Below are 26,542 nucleotides of genomic sequence, written 5' to 3'. Positions count from 1 at the left end.
CTGATCCCAAAGATTTCTTTTTAGCTTGGTAAAGCGTCTGAATTAATTCCAAACTGGGAATCCATACAGGATTTTATAAGGAGTTTCAAAGTCATTTCAAACTGGGAATCTGTACAGGATTTTATAAGGAGTTTCAAAGTCATTTCAGTAACTGATGCCCTTCCTAGTGAAACCCCTGTTAAGCCACTTACTATTTGAAATATGCTACAATTACAACATGTACTGGTCAACAGTTTCATACTTGCCAACCCTCTCTGATTGAGGAAGGAGACTCAAGATTTTGGACCCTAACTTTATATATCAATTATAAGTAAAACATTTTCATTGCTCATAATTTCAAAATTTGGATTAATCCAGAAGAAAGATCTACTTCAGACATGCAATACGTTTCACCTGATTAGTTGGTTAAAAGGAAGTCTATAGCTCATAATTATAAATGTTTGAAAATGTAAACACAATAATGCACCTTCCGCCATGGACATTTCAGAAAGATGGCAATCATGCATAACATTGTAGTGTAATGAATGTACAGTTTGGTTAATTTGTCTAGCATTTGGAACATTTTCCCTGTAAGATCTAGAGACCTGTAGACAGTTGTGGTATTATAGATGTATTCGAAGGTCAGTGATACTGTAAATACAGACAATAGGTCAATTAGATTCCAATGGTCTGGTCAGACTGACCTTCAGGGGATTAGTCCATCAATATCAGCCAGACTAAGCATTACCATGTATACAATTTATATTATCCGCTGTAACCTGAATCAGGATATCTGTATACAGATTGTAACACATCTTTTAAGTCAATGGAGGTACCACATGTACAGATGTTGTCTTAATACTGTAGAACTAATGTCTTGATCAATGGAAACAAAAATAACTGTTTTCAACATCTCTCTGAACACTTCAACGACTTATTCTTAACCTTGATTCTGCCATTCAAAGCATTAAAGAACTTGCTCTTTTAACTCAAAAAACCTACTCTTAGCCTGGGTACTCTTAATATCTGTCCTATGGGCAAGATCTACTTGTAGATAAATGAATTCAGAATTACTCAGAATTGTACCCTAGATACTCAAAGAACATATTCAGAGTCTCTCTCCCTGGACAATAAACAAACATAATCGAAGTCTGGACACTTAATGAATATATTCAAAGTCTCTCTTGTCACTCCAAGATCATATTAAGTGCAGGTCTGGACACTCACATCATAATTCATAATTCAGAGTCTTCCTCTGGAAAATCAAACAACATATTTCCTGGACACTCAACAAACTCATTCAGAGTATTTCTCTGGACACTCAACAAACATATTCTGAGTGAATCCGTCTGGACAATCGACAAGCATACTCCTGAGTGACTCTCTCTGGACACTCAACAAACATACTCTGAGTGACTCTCCCTGGACACTCAACAAACATACTCTGAGTGACTCTCTCTGGACACTCGACAAGAATACTCCGAGTGACTCTCCCTGGACACTCAACAAACATACTCCGAGTGACTCTCCCTGGACACTCAACATACTCCGAGTGACTCTCCCTGGACACTTAACAAACATACTCCAAGTGACTCTCCCTGGACACTCAACAAACATACTCTGAGTGACTCTCTCTGGACACTCGACAAGCATACTCCAAGTGACTCTCCCTGGACACTCAACAAACATACTCCAAGTGACTCTCCCTGGACACTCAACAAACATACTCCAAGTGACTCTCCCTGGACACTTAACAAACATACTCCAAGTGACTCTCCCTGGACACTCAACAAACATACTCTGAGTGACTCTCTCTGGACACTCGACAAGCATACTCCGAGTGACTCTCCCTGGACACTCAACAAACATACTCCGAGTGACTCTCCCTGGACACTCAACAAACATACTCCGAGTGACTCTCCCTGGACACTCAACAAACATACTCCGAGTGACTCTCCCTGGACACTCAACAAACAAACTCCGAGTGACTCTCCCTGGACACTCAACAAACATACTCTGAGTGACTCTCCCTGGACACTCAACAAACATACTCCGAGTGACTCTCCCTGGACACTCAACAAACATACTCTGAGTGACTCTCCCTGGACACTCAACAAACATACTCCGAGTGACTCTCCCTGGACACTCAACAAACAAACTCCGAGTGACTCTCCCTGGACACTCAACAAACAAACTCCGAGTGACTCTCCCTGGACACTCAACAAACATACTCCGAGCGACTCTCCCTGGACACTCAACAAACACACTCCGGGTGACTCTCTGGACACTCGACAAACATACTCCGAGTGACTCTCCCTGGACACTCAACAAACACACTCCGGGTGACTCTCTGGACACTCGACATACTCTGAGCGACTCTCTCTGGACACTCGACAAACTCATTCTTTGCATACAAGTTAAACTTATTGTGATGATTGATGTCCACATCACACAGAATGTCAGATTTACCATTCTTATCTGTAATAAATATGACATATATCATTGTTGCTGTACAGTACGTCACCTTAGTTGTCTATACAAGAAAAGTGAGATGGGTATTTCTTGCAACACCAACTGTCTATATATGTGCATCACTGACAGTCTGGCAGAGAACACTTTGCTGTAAACATTGAATGGGTGGATTGGGGTCTACTGCACCAAAACCAGTTTGATTACTGGTATGAGTGGGTATGAGTGGATAAGTTTTGGAGATATAATGTATTTTATTAAACAGCTGCTGCAGATAAATCCTCAACCATCATAACTTAAGTGACCTGATTGTTCCCACCTTTATACACTATATATATATGATTTCCTTTAAATGTGCTACTGATGACATTTTACAGGGGCAGACAATTTAAAACAGTGGCAGACAAAATAAATATCCAGGAAGTACATCATGACACCATAGCATCGAATGCTAGACACTGATTTAATCAGTGGTTGTAGAAAAATTCCAGTCATACAACTTTCAGTAAAATCTGCTGAGATATCCTGGTTGCCACCAGTAACTAATTCTCTTTATAAAGAAATTTTGCACACCCTCTAGATCTGTTGATAAAGTTAACAAGAGGCCCAGAGTGCCTATGCCTATATTGTTCACCTGGTTGGATTTAACCAAACATCGTAATATGTTCATGTTCAATTTGTTAATAGCTTTATATGATGACTTGATGTCAAACATTACTATATATGGCTATGGGGTAGGGATAAATACTGCTTCAAAGATAAAACCCAGAAACGAAGTACAAACTCCCTAGGGGTGTGAAAAGACTCCAGGGATTGTTTTTACAACGTGATTGTGTTTAAAGAAACTATAAGTACCTTGTGGTGGGGAGAGACCCCTGGGCCTTTTTTTTTTTTTTTTTTTTACATCGGCCCCACCATTTGTACAATTTTTAATCTACCTCAAAGGGATGTTATCAGTCTAATAGCGATATACATTGCTTAGTTTCAGAGAAGATGTCATTTGTACCAATTTAGCCAAATTGACCCCTTTTGACCCCACCCTCCAGCACCCTGGCGGGTCAGCCCAACCATTGGTAATTTTGAATCCCTACCTCAGGGGATGCTACCAGTCAGATATGAGCAATATCCATTGCTTAGTTTCACAGAAGTCAATTTATATCAATCTAGCCAAATAGAGCCCTTTTGGACCTGCCCCTAAGCCCCCTGGGGGCAGCCCCATCATTTGTACAATTTTGAATCACATCCCCAAAGGGATGCTACCAGGCAAAAAGCAATATCCATTGCTTAGTTTCAGAGAAGATGTCATTTATACCAATTTAGCTAAATTAACCCCTTTTGGCCCCACCCCTTAACCCCCTAGGGGTCACCCCCACCATTTGTACAATTTTTAATCCCCACCCCATAACAATGCTACCAGTCAAATTTTAATTTTAAAATTCCAATCAGTGGTTATGAAGAAGAAGTCAATTGTTGACGGACAGATGGACAGACGCCGGATGCTGGACACAAGATAACAGAGACACCACGGTAAGCCAGAATGTCACTTTGGTGATTTGGACCAGGTGAGCTAATAATTAGGAAGCCATGCATATCAGTGTAATTATAAATATAAATGTATTCAATTCTGATATGGACTTTTCAAGACTATTAGGCCAGTAGTCATGGCTTTTCAGAGCCACACAGCAAAATTCAAGGGCTTTTCAAGGTTATGAGCAAGGAGTCAAGGCCTATTGGAAGCCACATGGCAAAATTCAAGGGCTCTTCAAGGCCATGAGTCTAGAGTCAATGCTATTAGAGGCGACATAGCAAAATTCAAGGGTTCTTCAAGGCCATGAGCAAGGTGTCAAAGTTATTGGAGGCCACGTGGTAAAATTCAAGGGCTCTTCAAGGCCATAAACCAGGGTGTTTATGTGCATTATGTGATTCAGTTGTTTCACTACAGTTAGATCATCAATATCTGGTCTTTTTCTAATTGTTTTTTTACAAGTATCATTCTTTTATTCACAGCTTGACCTCCTTTTATCACTTTTACATGTTCTAATCATTAGTCTGACATATTATAGGTGTTAGAGGATTTCTGTCTGTTGCTCCTCATACTGGAGTTTAGGATTTGTAGAGAAAAGTATCTCTCAGATACCAGATTTGAAAATATACAGGTTAGTTAACCTGAACATGAAATGTTTTTGCATGCTTTCTTTAGTGCTTAGCCCAGGCAACAATAATATAACAATATTTGCTGTATTTATATTGGTGGTTCCATAGCCACCGCAAAAACTATGAGGGTCTATATACACAAAAAACTTTTCATGCTATACTGTATATTATCAAGATTTGTGATTATTTTGGTAGTTGAAATTTTCCAGCTAACTTGGCGATCAGATTTAATTAGATCTATTTTTCCAAATAGGTTTTTAATTTCTTCCAAATATATATGCACAAATTTTCAAATATATCAAGCATAAGTCTTCAAGTAGAAAAGAGAGGGTTGATTTAATTGTTTCTATTTTTGAATTTGCAAAACTCTGCATGTTTTCCGCCTTATGCAATTGAAATTTGACAGATCGAGAAATAATTGAAATTTAACAGATAAATAACCTTGAACAATGTGCCATTAAATCCAATTATGTAAAAAAAAAAGGAAAAGACATATCAATGAAATGAACTTTTAGCAGTTGAGTTTCCGAGCAAAGTAAGCAAGCACAGGTTGAGACTGAGAGTACAATTTATTTTCACCCTTTAAGGCCTGTAGTGATACATTCTTACAGGTTATTAGTTGGTAATTAACTGAAAAAAGTTAAAGTGTGAAAAGTCCCCAGAAAAATAAACTAGATGACACTATGCATTGGTTGAAAATACAATAATGACAGAAAAGGAGGATGTGCATGCAGCTAAGACCTTGAATGGAGATGGCTATGGTATAAGGCAGTGAATAATTTGAAGATGGTGATGATATAAATGTAAGTAGCAATACGACCTTGGAAAGAGATGTCTGTACCAGAGTGATGCATTAATTTGAGTGAATAGATAGCCTACAGGGTGTTGGAATGCAGTGAAACCTGCTAAACAGGAGCAAGATGTGGTTGTTAAGGTGTATTGTTTAAAAAAAACACCTCCTCTAGAACCGTAAAACTGGTTGTTGTATTCCTTTTAGTGTAAACCAATATCAAACTCATTGTTTTGATATTTCTACTAACTAAAATTAAGCTTAAAGCTTCAATGACAAAAACATAAAGTTGGTGAGAACATTGAACAATCATCATAGTTTTAACATTGATGATAAGTGTAGTTGAACAACATAAACAGATAATCCATTCATACTCTTACCTGACAAAACACTTTTCTAGCCATATTCTCATAGAACACTCCAACAATTATTCTTGCGTCTTGTCGCTGAAATGACAAGAAACAGAGCATGAGTGTGATTGATGACAAGGTAGCAATCGATAATAATTAAAATGTTGGTAATTACATTAACTTAGCCTATAATGTGTCAATGACAAAAACTCGCTAGGATTAGAATGCCTATAGACCATTCTATAAGCACTTACAATTAATAACACTCAAAATGGTATGATATACTAAATACTGTATTTAAGTTTTGTAACGGTTATTAATGATCTAATTAAAACTTAAAACGTAGCAATTCTTTTGTGTATTGAGATAAAATGGTTGAGCGTTATCAGTCAATGACATTATAAACAAGATAGGCACGTACTAAAAATTCTACACTACTTTTCATTATAGGAGGTTTTGATATTGCACATTTATTATATTCATTATATTCACCATTTCTAGAGAGAAAAAAAAAATACCCACCACCCCCTGTGATAGCGTCCAGGCACCCAGAAGTACAACAGTATACTCCCATGCTTACTGTTACAGAGTAGTAGTAGTAGTAGTATATACTTTGTATTGATCATTACCTAATGCAGTAAATGATAAACAAGATGGGAGGAAATCAGCCAATCAGTAGAGTCACTAAGGTAATTATGACCATGACCTTCAATAACTGGCAGTTGTTTGGCCTATTTGCCAATGTTAACAAAAAAAAAAAAAAAAAAAAATAATAATAAATAAATAGATAAATAAATCACACAACCAATTGAAACCATTCCAAGGAATTGATTAGCAATAAGGCAATTTTACAAAATAGAAGACTTAAGGCTATACTTAATTTGACATATCTTACACATATTGTGCACCAGCAGAGATTGTGTCCATGGCAATCAGAGGGCAACACATTAGTAAAAATCAGTGCAAATTACACAAAAAATCAATAAAATCACCACAAAAATTGACCCCAAAAAATCACACAACTAAAACTGACACAAGAAATTTATTTATTCACCATTTTTAGAGAAAACAAGAGGCCCATGGGGCCTGTATCGCTCACCTGGTTGGATTTGACCAAATGTCAAAATAATGTTCATGTTCAATTCCTTTTGTTTGTTAACCTCAAACAATGCTATTTATGGTTATAGCATGGGGATCCCAACTGCTTTAAAGAAATAATGAAGTTCAGACTCTCTGAGTTTACAACATGCATTTATAACTTTATGACTAGTAGTGATTTAAAGGATTTACCTCTATTTCCCATATGGGGCCCCGCCCCTTTTGCCCCTCGGGGGTCAGAGTCACCATTTATGCAAAATCTGTTCCCCTTCCCCCTAGAATGTTTCTTACCAAATTGGGTTCAAATCCATTCATAACTTTATGACTAGTAGCGATCTTAAGGAATTACCTCTATTTCCCCATTAGGCCCCACCCCTTTGGCCCCTTGGGGGTCAGAGTCACCATTTATGCAAAATCTGATCCCCTTCCCCGAAGGATGTTTCTTACCAAATTGGGTTCAAATCCATTCATAACTTTATGACTAGTAGCGATTTGAAGGAATTACCTCTATTTCCCCATTAGGCCCCGCCCCTTTGGCCCCTTGGGGGTCAGAGTCACCATTTATGCAAAATCTGTTCCACTTCCCCAAAGGATGTTTCTGACCAAATTGGGTTCAAATCCATTCATAACTTTATGACTAGTAGCGATTTAAAGAAATTGCCTCAATTTCCCCTATTGGGCCCCGTCCCTCAGGCCCCTTAGGGGTCAGAGTCACCATTTATGCAAAATCTGATCCCCTTCTGCCAAGGATGTTTCTGACCAAATTTGGTTAAAATCCAATAAGAACTTTTTGACTAGTAGCGATTTGAAGCAAATGTTGCCGGACGCTGGACGCCGGACGCCGGACGCTGCACCATGGCATAAGCTCACCGGACCTTCGGTCCAGGTGAGCTAAAAAACTATAACCCCCAGCCCCTGTGACACCCCAAGGCTCCTAGGAGTACGACAGTACTACCATGTTTAATGTTACAGAGTAGCCCCTTTTTAGATAGTCAATAAAACCTTAAAGTTTATCTGATCATGGGTAATTGTTGTTTTGTATAAAACATGTTCAGCTCATAAATCTTTTTGTGTAACAAAAGTACTGTACACTTAACAACACTAATTTCAAGTGTCATTTAAGTTGGGGAAATGCACAGAGCATATTTTGAAAAAAAGTATGATTTTAAAGTGAAAGGTAAATCATCTGACATACAACTGGAACTGGAAATAGGTAGCAGAAACCAAGGCCATTCTAGATCTATATTAGGAAATATACAGAATATATCAAAACAGTATGATTAAAAGTGACAGGCAAATCATTCTACTTACAAACATGAAACATTTATCACCAAGCAGAAACCAATGCCATTTTACAAGAAGAAATACAAAGAAAAAATGTTGATTTGCTTTTTAAAGTACTTACTCCAGAAAACATTAACCAGCTACTCCACTATTCTACCAAATAAATGACCAAGAGAGTTCTACAACAGGAAATACACAAAACCTGATAATGTTATGATTTTAAAGTGCAAGACAGACAAATTATTCAGCTTACAAAAGGAAATGATTCCACCAGCTACCACATAAATGACACAGGTGATCCTCTGAGAGGAAATGAAGCCATCAGTCCCACAGAACTACTAGCACTGTAAGTTTTAAGGGAGACATTAAGCGTACATGACATTGCAAGCTTCGATCATTTCTAAGTCATTAGCAAGAGAACTAAGCACCTAAGGATACAATATAAAACCACTCTAAAACTATAATATAAAGTCCTGGCTACCTAATAGCCATCAGAACAATCTTTTATAAGCCATTAAAGACTGATAATGTCTTCTGAAGAATCAAAATACTAAAGTATACACACTACAGATTTTTTCTTCTTTACTGACAAGCCACGAAATAATTTGACATTTGACCTCTTGCCCTGGCCATAAGGCAGAAGTCGTTATCCAATGAAGTATCTCGTTTTGAAAACGATATTGAAGTTTCAGATGAAAAGGTTCCGAAGTGAATAATTTATACATCATGTTTAATTTTGACCTCTTGCCCTAGCCTTGACACTCAGCATACACAATCTCATACTTATTGACTACAATATCTATGATGGTTTGTAAACATCAGTCTGGGAACCGAATTGATATTCTGTCATATCATTCTGATGTATTGAACATTGCCGACAGTACAGTCTTACAATTTTATATCACTGTCCATGGTACAATATCCTTTGTATCATAAATTAGTACACATCAAACTGCTAAATTCCTTGACCTGCATGTGCACAGATCAGTTAACGCCTGATAACTATCTGTCTGTCTTTGTTTTTATGATTTCACAATGAGAAGTTACCATTGATATGAGAAAGGGATAGAGGGATTATGAAAATAAAGAATCTTATCTACGACAACATTTACATGTCTGCCTCAAACATTACACAGCCAACAGTATATTGTATGACACGCTTAATTTGATGTATCAGGTACTGTAATTGACCTAATAAGTGCACTGTGTAGTTACAAAAATGTAAGAGGTGAGTGCTTAATAAAACCAGGGAAAAGTTAATTTCCATGTGAAATCTGGGTGTTATATATCTTCATGTTGCGAAAACAATCCAGGGAGTCTTTGGTTAAAAGACTGAAGATTATAATTAATCACAGATCTGAGTGAGGTAAGGGACTTTGATGTTTTAATTAGAAAATATGTGCGGTGCATGTATCATGGAAGGTGCACATATTAGATCAAATACAGTACAAGTTCTTTGTATGATATCTTTCCAGGACAAAATTCAAACAAATCTATACCCAGCCAGCTCTTTTTGAGAACATTCTTGTTATTTTCTAGGTCCACATTATTTCAGTTTCAAAAGTTAAAATGGAAGGACAAGCTAGCTCCTTACTGGTTCAGTGTTATAGAAATTCCCTTTAGCCTTGTGGTAGCTAGGATGTCCACTTGGACATTGACATGCTGCTTGTTTCAGGCCCAACAGGGGCAAGGTATTTTTCATTACTTCTTTCTATCACAGATTTGGTGCTGTTGACTATTGCAAGCTAAGGGTGATCACAAGCTTTTATTGAAGTTTAAGAACCTAGTTTGTGGTTATAAGACTAATGGGAATTTCCATCAAGCCTAGTGGTAGGATGTCCACTAGTTTGGAGAGAGAAGTTGCTAGTTCAAGTCCCAGAGCAGGCAGGATATATCTTTAATACCTATCTCAATACTACTTCCCATTACACAAAATTAAAAACCAAGGGAATAAACTAATCTTGTTCTTCGAATCAGACTTTATTCAGGTCTGAAATGGCTATACTTACAGGAAAAAAAGCAAATTCTTTAGCGTGAACTTTTTGAATTTGGCAAATTACTATATGTAATGTATTATATAGAAGACGGAAGAAGTTTGGTAATGCTATGGTAATGTGAAGTGACCTGAACATCATCTAAATACAGTAAACTGAGTCAGGTGTTTCTCATTAACGGATATGTCATTTCTGTATCTACAATTCCATTCATACTTTACTCTTAACATAACTCATTTACACAGTAAAGATAATCACATCTGTCTCGTTCAAAACCTCTTCTATTGTCAGTCTGTCTGAAGCAGGACATCATGCCCGTCATATGATGCATAGCTAAGAACCGCCACACTTTCTAAATCAGTTTACTGAGATTGTTATCAGCTGATGTCCGAAAGTAATGAACCTGTAGTTTTCAGTATACGTTTATATGTGACATCTGTGGTAGAGTTGATGTAAATATCTGATAGTGTTTCAGGATTCTGTATATACTGAGATCAGTCTAATACCAGGTTCCAGGAATCACCGGTCAACTGCCCAGCTACTTGCCATAGCCACAAGTAAGAGTGCAAGGGATTGATGTGTGTGAGGGCATATGGCTGCGCATGCACCTTCGAGGATTCTCGATATGCATGTACAGTCAAAAGGTTGTTTGATGCTCATACATTCCACTCTCTAAATCAGGTGAAATTAACATGCACACATGGACAGGCTAGGCCCGGATTATGTATTGAGAAATACATAGGGTACAACTATACATACAAGTGTACAAATATGTATACAATCTACATACTTCATTCATTTTACAAAAATCGTGATACAAATACTATCACCCAGATTCAGCATTATGGTTCTAACTGTGAGAGGAAACCGCTGTTTTCTGACCTCTAGGCAGGGACTCAAACCCTGAGAGTATCAACCTCATGTATTACTAATCATAAAACTTACCTTAATTTTGGATTGTATAGGTTTACCATTAGCTAGACAGTGTCTCATTATGCTATTTTAGTGATTATTGTGTTTTAGTTTTTTTTTCATATTGAAAGCCTTGTGCCTTGTAAATTATAATAATACTTATTGCAGTTTCTATGTACTGTAGCTGAACTGGACGTGGTTGTGATTTTTTCCACTCCTCTTACAGTGCTATTGAAATGTTCCCTACATCATGACCTGATTTCAACAATGACTTTTCATTGACTGATTTAACATTGTTCGCCATGTCTCAAATTTGTCTCCAATAACTTGTTCCACATTGCCTTCTTTATGCTTTTTGTATCCTGCCAATATCTTTTGCCTTTTGTTTTGGTATCCTATCAATGTGTGTTACCTTAACTTTTGTTTTGGTATCCTGTCAATGTTTGTTACCTTAACTTTTGTTTTGGTATCCTGTCAACGTGTGTTGGCTTATCTTTTATTTTGGTATCCTGTCAATGCTTGTTGCCTTTTTTCTTACTAGTTTATATATATTGCTTCTCTTTTGGTTTCCCATCAGTTCCTGTTGTTGTTCATTCCATTGTTTTGGTTTCCCATCAGTTCCTGTTGTTGTTCCTGCCATTGTTTTGGTTTATCATCAGTCCTGTTGTTGTTCATTCCATTGTTTCGGTTTCCCATCAGTTCTGTTGCTGTTCCTGCCTTTGTTTTGGTTTCCCATCAGTTCCTGTTGTTGTTCATTCCATTGTTTCGGTTTCCCATCAGTTCCTGTTGTTGTTCATTCTATTGTTTTGGTTTCACATCAGTTCCTGTTGCTGTTCCTGCCATTGTTTTGGTTTCCCATCAGTTCCTGTTGTTGTTCATTCCATTGTTTCGGTTTCCCATCAGTTCCTGTTGTTGTTCATTCTATTGTTTTGGTTTCCCTCAGGTCCTGTTGTTGTTCATTTCATTGTGTTGGTTTCCCATCAGTTCCTGTTGTTGTTCCTGCCATTGTTTTGGTTTCTCATCAGGTCCTGTTGTTGTTCATTTCATTGTGTTGGTTTCCCATCAGGTCCTGTTGTTGTTCCTGCCATTGTTTTGGTTTCCCATCAGTTCCTGTTGTTGTTCCTGACTTTGTTTTCGTTTCCCATCAGTCCTGTTGTTGTTCCTGCCATTGTTTTGGTTTCCCATCAGTTCCTGTTGTTGTTCATTCCTTTGTTTTGGTTTCTCATCAGTCCTGTTGCAGTTCCTGCCATTGTTTTGGTTTCCCATCAGTTCCTGTTGTTGTTCATTTCATTGTGTTGGTTTCCCATCAGTTCCTGTTGTTGTTCCTGCAATTGTTTTAGTTTCCCATCAGTTCCTGTTGTTGTTCATTCCTTTGTTTTGGTTTCTCATCAGGTCCTGTTGTTGTTCCTGCCATTGTTTTGGTTTCCCATCAGGTCTTGTTGTTGTTCATTCCATTGTTTTGGTTTCCCATCAGTTCCTGTTGTTGTTCATTCCTTTGTTTTGGTTTCTCATCAGTCCTGTTGCAGTTCCTGCCATTGTTTTGGTTTCCCATCAGTTCCTGTTGTTGTTCATTTCATTGTGTTGGTTTCCCATCAGTTCCTGTTGTTGTTCCTGCAATTGTTTTAGTTTCCCATCAGTTCCTGTTGTTGTTCATTCCTTTGTTTTGGTTTCTCATCAGGTCCTGTTGTTGTTCCTGCAATTGTTTTAGTTTCCCATCATTTCCTGTTGTTGTTCATTCCTTTGTTTTGGTTTCTCATCAGTCCTGTTGCTGTTCCTGACTTTGTTTTGGTTTCCGATCTGTTGCTGTTTTTTTTTGCATTCCGTTTGTATTGATTTCTAATCAGTTCCTGTTGTTGTTCCTGCCATTGTTTTGGTTTATCATCAGGTCTTGTTGTTGTTCATTCCATTGTTTTGGTTTCCCATCAGATCCTGTTGTTGTTCATTCCATTGGTTTGGTTTCCCATTAGTTACTGTTGTTCTTTATTCCATTGTTTTGGTTTCCCATCAGTTACTGGTGTTGTTCCTGCCATTGTTTTTGTGAATGTTAAGAGAACTGTTGCTCTAAATCGTAAAACTTAAATTTGACAGAATTCTATGATTTGGACACAGTGGCTGTTGTCATAGGAAACATATACACTTATAAACGTAATTCCTATATAACAATATGTTTGGAACCAGTTATGCCATCTGATATGTCAATGTGTACTTGAGCACGCCATGTGTATTATGTCTGTCAGGAAGACAACAGATTATAATCAACATTATCATCTCTAGAGAGCACCCCAGGGATGAGGTTTCGTATGTATTTATCATGATACAGACACAGAACTTGTTTTACTAATATATCAAAAGTGTCCTCATAGACATTGCCTTCCATCTTTTGTGAGATATGTGGATTCTCTGCCTGTCTGGAGACCGACACTTGACAAATTATGTTGTCATAAAACTACAATTAGTGTTATTTTGCTTCTTCATTACTTAAAAACTGCATAAGATGCACTCCTTTAAAATGAGATCAATAAATCTTTACGGAATTAACATATCAGACAGTGAACATTTGCCTATCTATAGATTTGTGAGTGAATAACACAACAAAAGACCCAATGGGCCTGTATCACTCAACTATTTTGTAGTTTATTAAGTAAAGATATAATTTGGAAGATTTAATTCAGCTGAATCTCAAAGATGTTTTAGGTCATGGACTTGAAATTAGAATTCCTTTCAGCACAGTAACGGTTACCTCTAATTTGCACATTCGACCCTTGTTACCTTGTTGACCTTGTTATTCCTTTTAACAAAGCTAGTATCCTTTCATCCCAGCACACTTAACTGGTCCAATTTCATGACCCCAGGCCTATTTAGATGAAGATATTTTTTTTAACAAATTTGACCTTATATGGTCTTGAATGCTGGTCAAGGTCATTCATTTTAACAAACTTCATATCTTTTAAACCCGGCATGCTGCTGGCCCAGTACTATGAACCTTGGCTTCTGGGTTGTATGTTCATTTTAAAAGGTTAACACTTTAGTGACCTTGAAAGTAGGTCAATATTGTTCATTTTAATAAGAATGAAACTAGCATAAATATCATGACAATGGGCCTGTTGGTTATGTGGAAAAAGCATTTACATGTATGTATATACACACTCAGGAATTTTCTTTCATCCTAGCAGGCTATAAACCTAGAATCATGACCCTGGTCCTCTCGGTTATTGAAAAGTTGTCTAAAAAAAACCACTGACACCCAATGACAGGAAAGAGACTGCACAATGACAAGCTAGCTGGCTTGCCATTTGGGCAGTTGAGCTAATATACAGTTACTGCAAGAGCAACATTACGATTCTTTATCCTCTGTGATTTACTGTGTTGGTGTGGGAAGTATATAAACCAACAAATATGTTTGTGAAAATGTATCTATGTTTGATGACATTATTAGCAAAGCTTGATTTATTACTTGTAGCTGTAGGTCTACATTTTACCATTCCATGTGGCACTTGCATACAAATTTGGGTATTTGTAGTAGAGATACTGGATGAACAAAGACTCACAACTCTTTCTGTACTGCAGCATAACCTTGGCTATTTATCATATTAGTCTTCTAAGAACAGAACAGAAATATTTGGACATCTTGGAACTGGCCTCTCTACCAGAGAAATAACTACAAATGTTACTTAAGAGCATGCAAGTAAACACGTAAATAACCTTAACACTGCAATGGATAACACCATATTATAATACATCAGACAGCCACATTATTATACTAGCACATGGGATAGGCCTGTGTTATATAAGTGGTAAGGAAGATGAAGAAGTGTGTATCAGACATTGACAGCCTGCCACATTGCACAACCATCTTGATTACATCTGACAGTCCCACAACATGTTTACAAAGAGACTTTAGGCGACATCAGCGATCATTTCTAATACCATGCCATTGATCCAAGACCACACAAATAGCACATCTCATTCCTATCTGACAAAACTCTTATAACTCAAAATTGATTTTACCAAAGAGGTAGATTTTTAATGAAGATTTCTGTTGTACCTGTCATCATGCAATACGGTGTCATGATCACTTCCTTTAAAACACAACAGGATCAGTAAGGAATCTGTAGTCAAGTCAGCATTTTTCATAATTTTATGCATTATAGGAAACTGAAAATCAAATCAAATGTTGCAGTGAAATTATTATAACAATCAGTCAAGAAAGGACTTACATTTTCACAATTAGCCAATCCTACTTACACCAATGTTGTCAAAGTACACAATGACATAACTATCCCCTACAATGTTGTACATAAACATCCTCAACAATGTAGTAAACTATCATCAACAAGGTAGTACAAAGTACACAATGACATAAACATCCTCAACAATGTAGTAAACTATCATCAACAAAGTAGTACAAAGTACACAATGACATAAACATCCTCAACAATGTAGTAAACTATCATCACAGGGTAGTACAAAGAACACAATGACATAAACATCCTCAACAATGTAGTAAACTATCATCACAGGGTAGTACAAAGTACACAATGACATAAACATCCTCAACAATGTAGTAAACTATCATCAACAAAGTAGTACAAAGTACACAATGACATAAACATCCTCAACAATGTAGTAAACTATCATCAACAAAGTAGTACAAAGTACACAATGACATAACTATCCCCTACAATGTTGTACATAAACATCCTCAACAATGTAGTAAACTATCATCAACAAAGTAGTACAAAGTACACAATGACATAAACATCCTCAACAATGTAGTAAACTATCATCAACAAAGTAGTACAAAGTACACAATGACATAAACATCCTCAACAATGTAGTAAACTATCATCACAGGGTAGTACAAAGTACACAATGACATAAACATCCTCAACAATGTAGTAAACTATCCTAAACAAAGTAGTACAAAGTACACAATGACATAAACATCCTCAACAATGTAGTAAACTATCATCAACAAAGTAGTACAAAGTACACAATGACATAACTATCCCCTACAATGTTGTACATAAACATCCTCAACAATGTAGTAAACTATCATCAACAAAGTAGTACAAAGTACACAATGACATAAACATCCTCAACAATGTAGTAAACTATCATCAACAAAGTAGTACAAAGTACACAATGACATAAACATCCTCAACAATGTAGTAAACTATCATCACAGGGTAGTACAAAGTACACAATGACATAAACATCCTCAACAATGTAGTAAACTATCCTAAACAAAGTAGTACAAAGTACACAATGACATAAACATCCTCAACAATGTAGTAAACTATCCTCAACAAAGTAGTACAAAGTACACAATGACATAAACATCCTCAACAATGTAGTTTATACACAACACACCAAAACAGTATGAAAGTCAAAAATTTATTGAATGGAACCAATAACTTGTTCAGGCTCATATTAAATATTACCTAAAGGTTTTGGCATTCTTAGGGGCTGCTCATTCTTACAACTAAATAACATCAACTAACAATATTACATAATAAATTTTTACTCGCTACTCAAAAGATACACCTAAACAATTAAGATACTAATTATACTATAGGGGCATGCAACCCCCAAGCTAGAGCGATCATAGCTTAGCTAGCTATGACTAATAGAGAGGAGAGAAACCTAGCTTGAGCGACCTCAAGCCACAGAGTAAGCAGTTGGTAGCTAAAAAGCAGGCAGTTCTGCTAAGACTGTTTCAGATGGGGCGACCCCCGAGCTTGGGCGATCCCAAGCATATCATCTACATAAGAAATAAATACACAAAATATGATATAATGAATTGGGGGCAAGAAATTCCCCGAATTTAAAAGTGCTAATATCACGGCGTGATAAATTCATTACTGTGAGTGATATCCTCTAACTATTCCTTACTAAGAAGAGCAGCCCAAAATAAAAACAAGAGATCCCAGAGGGATCTTGGCGCCCACCATTGAATGATCTTCATAGGTTCCATGTCAGATTGATCTTTTCTCTACTTTTCCCTTCATTTTACTAATCTGTGCAAATTGAGACATCCCTCCAGTACTTTTCAAACAAGGGAATCCTAGCTATATAAGAAATTTGAGATTTAACGATAATGGCTGTTTGTTTGCCAGGTTGTTTTCAGGACAGACTGGTCCAAAAATGCAACACAAGGGACCAAGGGGAACCTACTTATGAAATTTGAGAAAGATCCATTCAGTACTTTGAGAAATAAAGATAACAAACTTCAATTGTCAAAATCCAAGATGGCGGTCTGTCGGCCATATTGTTTTCCAATTGATCTCAAAATGCAATAAGCATAACGAGGCACCAAGGGGAACCTCCATATGAAATTTGAGAAAGATCCCTTCAGTACTTTCTCAGAAATAGTGATAACAAACTTCAATTGTCAAAATCCAAGATGGCTGCCTGTCGGCCATGTTGTTTTCAGATTGGTCTCAAAATGCAATATGCATAACTAGGCACCAAGGGAAACTTACATATGAAATTTGAGATAGATCCCTTAAATACTTTCTCAGAAATAGTGATAACAAACTTCAATTGTCAAAATCCAAGATGGCTGCCTGTCGGCCATGTTGTTTTCCGATTGGTCTCAAAACGCAATATGCATACCTAGGCACCAAGGGAAACTTACATATGAAATTTGAGAAAGATCCCTTAAATACTTTCTCAGAAATAGCGATAACAAACTTCAATTGTCAAAATCCAAGATGGCTGCCTGTCGGCCATGTTGTTTTCCGATCAGTCTCAAAAGGCAATAAGCATAACTAAGCACCAAGGGAAACCTACATATGAAATTTGAGAAAGATCCATTCAGTACATTCTCAGAAATAGCGATAACAAACTTCAATTGTCAAAATCCAAGATGGCTGCCTGTCGGCCATGTTGTTTTCGGATTGGTCTCAAAACGCAATATGCATAACTAGGCACCAAGGAAAACCTACATCTGCAATTTGAGAAAGATCCATTCAGTATTTTCTCAGAAATAGTGATAACAAACTTCAATTGTCAAAATCCAAGATGGCTGCCTGTCAGCCATGTTGTTTTCCGATTGGTCTCAAATCGCAATATGCATAACTAGGCACCAAGGGGAACCTACATGTGAAATTTGAGAGAGATCCCTTCAGTATTTTCTCAGAAATAGCGATAACAAACTTCAATTGTCAAAATCCAAGATGGCTGCCTGTCGGCCATGTTGTTTTCGGATTAGTCTCAAAACGCAATATGCATAACTAGGCACCAAGGGGAACCTTCATATGAAATTTCAGAAAGATCCCTTCAGTACTTTCTCAGAAATAGCGATAACAAACTTCAATTGTCAAAATCCAAGATGGCTGCCTGTCGGCCATGTTGTTTTCCGATTGGTCTCAAATCGCAATATGCATAACAAGGCACCAAGGGGAACCTACATGTGAAATTTGAGAAAGATCCCTTCAGTACTTTCTCAGAAATAGCGATAACAAACTTCAATTGTCAAAATCCAAGATGGCTGCCTGTCGGCCATGTTGTTTTTGGATTAGTCTCAAAACGCAATATGCATAACTAGGCACCAAGGGGAACCTTCATATGAAATTTCAGAAAGATCCCTTCAGTACTTTCTCAGAAATAGCGATAACAAACTTCAATTGTCAAAATCCAAGATGGCTGCCTGTCGGCCATGTTGTTTTCCGATTGGTCTCAAAACGCAATATGCATAACTAGGCACCAAGGGGAACCTCCATATGAAATTTGAGAGAGATCCCTTCAGTACTTTCTCAGAAATAGCGATAACAAACTTCAATTGTCAAAATCCAAGATGGCTGCCTGTCGGCCATGTTGTTTTCCGATTGGTCTCAAAACGCAATATGCATAACTAGGCACCAAGGGGAACCTCCATATGAAATTTGAGAAAGATCCCTTCAGTACTTTCTCAGAAATAGCGATAACAAACTTCAATTGTCAAAATCCAAGATGGCTGCCTGTCGGCCATGTTGTTTTCCGATTGGTCTCAAAATGCAATATGCATAACTAGGCACCAAGGGGAACCTACATCTGAAATTTCAGAAAGATCCATTCAGTACTTTCTGAGAAATAGCGATAACAAGAATTGTTTACGGACGGAGGGACGGACGGACGACGGACCACGGACGCAGGGCGATTTGAATAGCCCACCATCTGATGATGGTGGGCTAATAAAAATGTGACAGCTTGCATTGTAACAAAATAAAGCTTATAATTAACCAACACAGATGTACAAAAAGGTGCTGCGAGCCGGCTGCCCCAACCTGAATCAGGGAGGTAGGTTTATCCAATGCTCAGACCAGCTTGCCAGGTGTTGTCTCACCATGAGGCCTTACTTACCCCTAAACAAATGAGCCCGAAACAAGTAAAAAAGACATGTAATAAATATAAATATTATAAGTAAACACATATAATAAAAACAACATATACACATGAAAAGTACAGGCAATCAAAACAAAACAACAGTATATAAATATTAAAAGGTAATTATAATATAATATAAACAATTATACACAAACCACAGTAAAGAAAACTGCAAATTATCAAAGGTGGAGGTGGGGCGGATGGTGGATGATGAATAAAACACTGCTGCTACAAATAATCACGCTGCTTGAAAATGAATGCAGGTGGCGCTATCCCCTGACGTATTTCCATTGGTCAAGAACATCACGTGATCAAAGGCGCGAGGTTAGAAATAGATATTTACTAACATGAAGACTGTGACGGGGTTTTTAAATGTTGTGTACAAACAACTATTTAGTAAACAAAATATCATTTTATACACAACACACCAAAACAGTATGAAAGTCAAAAATTTATTGAATGGAACCAATAACTTGTTCAGGCTCATATTAAATATTACCTAAAGGTTTTGGCATTCTTAGGGGCTGCTCATTCTTACAACTAAATAACATCAACTAACAATATTACATAATAAATTTTTACTCGCTACTCAAAAGATACACCTAAACAATTAAGATACTAATTATACTATAGGGGCATGCAACCCCCAAGCTAGAGCGATCATAGCTTAGCTAGCTATGACTAATAGAGAGGAGAGAAACCTAGCTTGAGCGACCTCAAGCCACAGAGTAAGCAGTTGGTAGCTAAAAAGCAGGCAGTTCTGCTAAGACTGTTTCAGATGGGGCGACCCCCAAGCTTGGGCGATCCCAAGCATATCATCTACATAAGAAATAAATACACAAAATATGATATAATGAATTGGGGGCAAGAAATTCCCCGAATTTAAAAGGCCAAATCGAAGAGGTTACAATAAAGTAACCGAATGAGAGCCCCCAAGAAAGAAATTATGTGCAAGAAGGATATGACAATGTAATATTTTTAAGAGTGTAGATAAAGTGAATCGATGATGAACTAGAAAATTATTGATTATAATCAGTACAACTAAGCACAAATTTGCCTATAGAAATTAATGCACCGTATTACATATATACACACATAATTATCATATGCTCTAAAATGAGACATTAAGAAGTTAAATGTGGTCAGTGGCACAGTAACTGGTATAAAGCTTGCAGATAAACCAAGTAATGACAAGAGTTCAAATGATTGAAAGGTTATATCACGTATGGAATAAAGCTGAAAAAGAGAGGAAAAACATACCTAATACTATAAAGTGAGATAGTATTTAAAGGAGCACTAGATTCTGCGTCTGTGAATGAGACAGATGCAAGAACTACATCCTTCTGATGGAGGTCTAATTAAGGAAACAGTGCCAATGATAAAGTGTTAAGGATGATAATTAGGTACTGGGAACGCACCCTGAAGATGTAAGAGGATAACAAGCTCCGTATGTCAACTATATCTACTAATAATAGACAAAGAAAGGGTTGCAGATGTCCTAAGAAAGTCAACAAACTGGTTGCCAAGACTAAGGAACTTACATACACAGAACAGGTAGTTATAATGAACCTGCCAACACTCAAACTGATTACGATGCATAAAAGGAGATACGATTAAAGTTATAAGTACTTAATGCAATAAGGATACTGAATGTAGTACAGGGCTTATACAGCTAACTTAAATAAACAAGATGTGAGTATTCCGAGAAACACCCAGAGAAGAGACTTGACTCTGTCGGACTCCAGAGAAGCAGCTTGACTCCAGGTATTTCACAGTGAAGAAAGAAATTGAGTACTCAAAACTAAAGAAGGGGCTTGACTCTACTGAACAGCAGAAATACAATAAGGATACTGAATGGTGTACAGGGCTTAAACAGCTAACTTAAATTAACAAGACTTGAGTATTTGGAGAAACACCCAGAGAAGAAACTTGGCTCTGATGAACTCCAGAGAAGCAACTTGACTCCAGGTATTTCACGGTGAAGAAAGAAAATGGAGTACTCAAAACTTATAGAAGGAGCTTGACTCTACTGAACCGCAGAGAAGTAACTTGACTCTAAAATGCCTGACTTAGAGAAGAAGCTTGACTCTACTTGACAGCAGAGAAGCAACTTGACTCTAAAATGCTTGACTTAGAGAAGAAGCTTGACTCTACTTGACAGCAGAGAAGCAACTTGACTCTAAAATGCCTGACTTAGAGAAGAAGCTTGACTCTACTTGACAGCAGAGAAGCAACTTGACTCTAAATCATTCATACTGAAAGGTCCTACTAGAGAAGAAGCTTGACCCTACTGAGCCATAGAGAAGCGACTTGACTCTAGTACCCCTGTAGTGACAAACTTGACTCCTATGTGCTACTGAGAATACCCTTGGCTCAGAGTCGCAGTGACTCATGAGAAGAGACTTGACTCGCAGACACAGCTGAGAAGACCTTTGACTCTTGAGTTGTGATTACTCATGAGAAGAGTTTTGACTCATGATTGGAGAAGCGATGACATGACTGCATAAACTAACGAATCAAAACACAGCGAAGTAGTAGCTGGTGGCATGACAAACTTGACTCCTAAGTGCTACTGAGAAGACCCTTGGCTCTGAGTCTCAGTGACTCGTGAGAAGAGACTTGACTCGCAGACACAGCTGAGAAGAGTTTTGACTCTGAGTGTGATTACTCATGAGAAGAGTTTTGACTCATGATTGGAGAAGCAAAGACCTGACTACGTAAGCTAACGAATCAAAACACAGCGAAGTAGTAGGTAGCTAGTGCGGGACACTCTTGACTAAGTGCTACTGAGAAGACTATATACTTTGAGTCGCAGTGACTCATGAGAAGAGACTTGACTCGCAGACACAGCTGAGAAAACCCTTGACTCTTGAGTTGTGATTACTCATGAGAAGAGTTTTGACTCATGATTGGAGAAGCGATGACATGACTGCATAAACTAACGAATCAAAACACAGCGAAGTAGTAGCTGGTGGCATGACAAACTTGACTCCTAAGTGCTACTGAGAAGACCCTTGGCTCTGAGTCTCAGTGACTCGTGAGAAGAGACTTGACTCGCAGACACAGCTGAGAAGAGTTTTGACTCTGAGTGTGATTACTCATGAGAAGAGTTTTGACTCATGATTGGAGAAGCGATGACATGACTGCATAAACTAACGAATCAAAACACAGCGAGGTAGTAGCTGATGGCATGACAAACTTGACTCCTAAGTGCTACTGAGAAGACCCTTGGCTCTGAGTCTCAGTGACTCGTGAGAAGAAACTTGACTCGCAGACACAGCTGAGAAGACCCTTGACTTCGAGTTATGACAACTCAAGAGAAGAGTGACTTGATTGTGGTTGAAGACATGACCTGATTACCCACAAAATAAACAAATAAAACATGGCATAGGTTGGTGGCTATTGTAAGGAAAAACTTCACTTCTTATGGCTGCTGAGAAGATCCTAGACTTTAAGTTGTGATTACTCATGAGATGAGTGACTTGACTCGTAATAGAAGAGGCTTGATCTGACTGATAACTAATTAAACCTAGTACATGATAATAACAATCTAGTAACAGACTAAATAAAGTGAGGAAGAAAACATCATCTCTATATATATCTATGACAAAGCTCTCCTTAACAGTTGCATAATATATTCCGCACAAGTATAAACAAGAATCTGTGACAAGTACAAGGAAAACAATAATGCTAGATACAGATAAAAGGTGTGACAGCTATGCCGTAAACCAATTATTTAGAAATATCTGTGACAAGTACATAGAAAACAGTAACGCTAGATACAGATAGAAGGTGTGAACGCGAAGATATAAATGTTTACTAGAGTAACAAGTATCGAGAATGCTCCTCTGATATCCACGCTGTAACCAAAGTCTGGTCAGGTACAACAAGTCAAAATAGACAGATTGATGAGTAATCTCACCGCTGAAAAGTCCAAGACAACTGAGTTGGAAGCATAGTAAGCTGATGCTACGATTTCCACTTTATCTGCATGTCGCTATCATCGGGAGATGGAAACGCATAATGTAGTTCGGTGAGTTTCCGAGTCGTCTGTATGTAGTTATCAAAGTTGTTCGTTGATTATCCGAGGAGTCTGCATGTCGTAATCGTCGGGAGATTGAAATTCCGACTAGTTAAGTTGTTCGGTTAGTTCCGAGTACACTGCATGTCGTAATATCGCGAGATGGAAATCTAGACTAATAATGTTGTACGTGTAGTTCCTTAATTATTTTTCCTTAAATCAGATAATTACCCCTACAAAATTAACCGTAAACGCCAAAGAAGACGATGCAATGCCCTACAGTGTTCGACAAGACATGGGCGCTGCCATCTTGAATCCCGCACGGAATCCTGGGATCGCGCACCAAGCTGCTGGTAGTGACGCGTTCCTGACCTGCTTGGCCGCCATGTTAGATGACCCGAGACGGTTTACAAACTGATGTCTTTCGATTTCCACTAGCACGAATAAGTCACACACAAAGTTAGATCCCGATAGCAAAGAAAACACATGGTGGTTGCATAAAGACTGTTAGGATCCAAATAGGAAATACACAGCTCGATGACGAATGACATTCGTCAATGTAAACTAAAGGAAATGTCCTCGACACACGTCGATAAAAATGTAAACAAACACAACACACGTGTAAATACCGTTATTGGTGTGTACTTCACTGTCGTAGGAGACGACAACTCCAGGCAAAACACTCGTAAGTTCAAAAGTCAATAGGAGTTGTTGCGACGAAAGTAAACAATAGGAGAAAATAATGATGAATAAAACACTGCTGCTACAAATAATCACGCTGCTTGAAAATGAATGCAGGTGGCGCTATCCCCTGACGTATTTCCATTGGTCAAGAACATCACGTGATCAAAGGCGCGAGGTTAGAAATAGATATTTACTAACATGAAGACTGTGACGGGGTTTTTAAATGTTGTGTACAAACAACTATTTAGTAAACAAAATATCATTAAACTATCCTCAACAAGGTAGTACAAAGTACACAATGACATAAACATCCTCAACAATGTAGTACAAAGTACACAATGACATAACTATCCCCTACAATGTTGTACATAAACATCCTCAACAATGTAGTAAACTATCCTCAACAAAGTAGTACAAAGTACACAATGACATTAACATCCTCAACAATGTAGTAAACTATCCTCAGCAAGGTAGTACAAAGTACACAATGACATAACTATCCCCTACAATGTTGTACATAAACATCCTCAACAATGTAGTAAACTATCCTCAACAAGGTAGTACAAAGTACACAATGGCATAAACATCCTCTTTAAAGTGGGTTTTTGTGTCCAAAAAAGTAAGTCCACTAAATGGTAAAATGCCCCAAAAAAAAAATCACAAATTTTTTCTGCATGACTTTGCCACAGCATCACTCCTGGATCTCTAATGAATGTATAAACCAAATTAGAAGGGTGATAGGTGTATACTTTTGGACTTACCCCCAAAACGTTAAAGTGAGTTTTGGTGCCAAAAAAGTTAAGTCCACAAAATGGTAAAAAACATCCTCAACAATGTTGTCAAAGTACAAACTGACATAAACATCCTCAACAATGTTGTCAAAGTACAAACTGACATAAACATCCTCAACATTGTTGTACATAAACATCCTAAACATTGTTGTACATAAACATCCTCAACAATGTAGTACATAAACATCATCAACAATGTAGTACATAAACATCCTCAACAATGTTGTACAAAGTACAAACTGACATAAACATCCTCAACAATGTAGTACATAAACATCCTCAACAATGTAGTACATAAACATCCTCAACAATGTAGTACATAAACATCCTCAACAATGTTGTACATAAACATCCTCAACAATGTTGTACAAAGTATGCAAGTGTGATCAACAGCATGAACTTGGTAATCATCTGTATCAAGTTAGTAAACTTGCCTATCAACTTGGTGATTGCAGGGGCAACTATAGCCAAATAAGTCCATTAAATGATAATCTAAAGTAATAGATATTTATATATGAAGTTAACATGGAGATATTGTAAGATCAAATTGAATAGAAAATCAAAATTAAATGTGCAACTGGCCGAACTTTCAACTGCAAATATTATACAAAAGGTAGGCTCGTTTGGAACAAAATGCATAATATATAATACAAACCAATAAATAGTTTGAAAACGAAGTGTTATAAAGACATAAAATAAGACATGTAGAACCCGTTCAGAAGTAATGCTATAGTAAAGGTAGTCAAAAACAATAGCCATTAAAACTATTATTTAAAATACCCTTAAAATAGACAGTATTGTCAAGCAACGTTAAACACAAGCAGCATATTCTTTCTGAGGATACAATATTGAAGTTTGAATTGATTCCCAACTGAATTCAAGTTAATTCCTGTTGTAATAGTGTGTGTCACTTGTTTAACCTTGATACAAACACAATAAAATGAAGCTTGCAATGGAGAATTAAATAGTCTTTCAACCCTAAGATTGGACCTTCCCATAAACTCGTGAAGAGATAATGGGCTTTTCCATTTATTGATGTCATTCCTATTGCCATTCTCAATCAATCACACTTGATTTGTTCCTCAGCGTAGGAACAAAATCTCTGCTACTCTACCTCATTTTATACTCTTCCGACGAGTATCGACACAAAAGAAAATCATAATTACATTACATTTGAAGAATACTCCCTCTATCAACATATTAAATACATTAAAGTACCATCATCTTTAGTCATGTTTGAAGGCTGTTTTTGTATTGAAGGTTAAGCAGAAGAATATGTTCAATGGTTGAAACCAATGATTTTTAAGTTTTCAAAAGATATTTCAGTCAGAAGAACAATTACTTGGTTATTCTACCAACACATTCGGCAGTATTTTTTGTCTGTTTTTATCAATTCAAACTAGGAATATTCTGAAAATAAACTTGTTCCAATAATGCTGATGATGGATTTCTGATTGACCCAAACAATTACTCCGCAAGAAGAAAGGGCAGACAACTTGAAATTGGAACCAATAAAAATATCATTAGCAACTAAAGTTCAGGACAGGATTATTAAGAACTAATTTGTGCCAATAGGCAAGGTGGAAATTGAAGAAGATGAAAATGTCTCAACCTTTCTGAGACCAGGGAAATCATCTTAACTTTTT

At 37.3% G+C, this 26,542-nt stretch overlaps 1 protein-coding gene across 1 annotated transcript in view; it reads right to left on the bottom strand.

Annotated features, from left to right (window-relative positions):
- The window catches only part of LOC117317759 (gamma-aminobutyric acid type B receptor subunit 1-like), a 52,265-nt gene that overhangs the window by 23,682 nt on the left and 2,041 nt on the right, over positions 1 to 26,542 (bottom strand). Inside the window, exon 2 of the mRNA XM_033872680.1 lies at positions 5,773 to 5,838. Within this exon, the coding sequence (XP_033728571.1) occupies positions 5,773 to 5,796 (24 nt within the window). The 5' untranslated portion in view covers positions 5,797 to 5,838. The remainder of the gene's footprint in view (positions 1 to 5,772; positions 5,839 to 26,542) is intronic.

The sequence above is a fragment of the Pecten maximus genome, chromosome 2 (genome assembly GCF_902652985.1).
Source record: "Pecten maximus chromosome 2, xPecMax1.1, whole genome shotgun sequence".
Taxonomy (NCBI): domain Eukaryota; kingdom Metazoa; phylum Mollusca; class Bivalvia; order Pectinida; family Pectinidae; genus Pecten; species Pecten maximus.
Note: the sequence above shows the minus strand (reverse complement) of the source record. Positions and strands in the feature narration are given on the sequence as shown.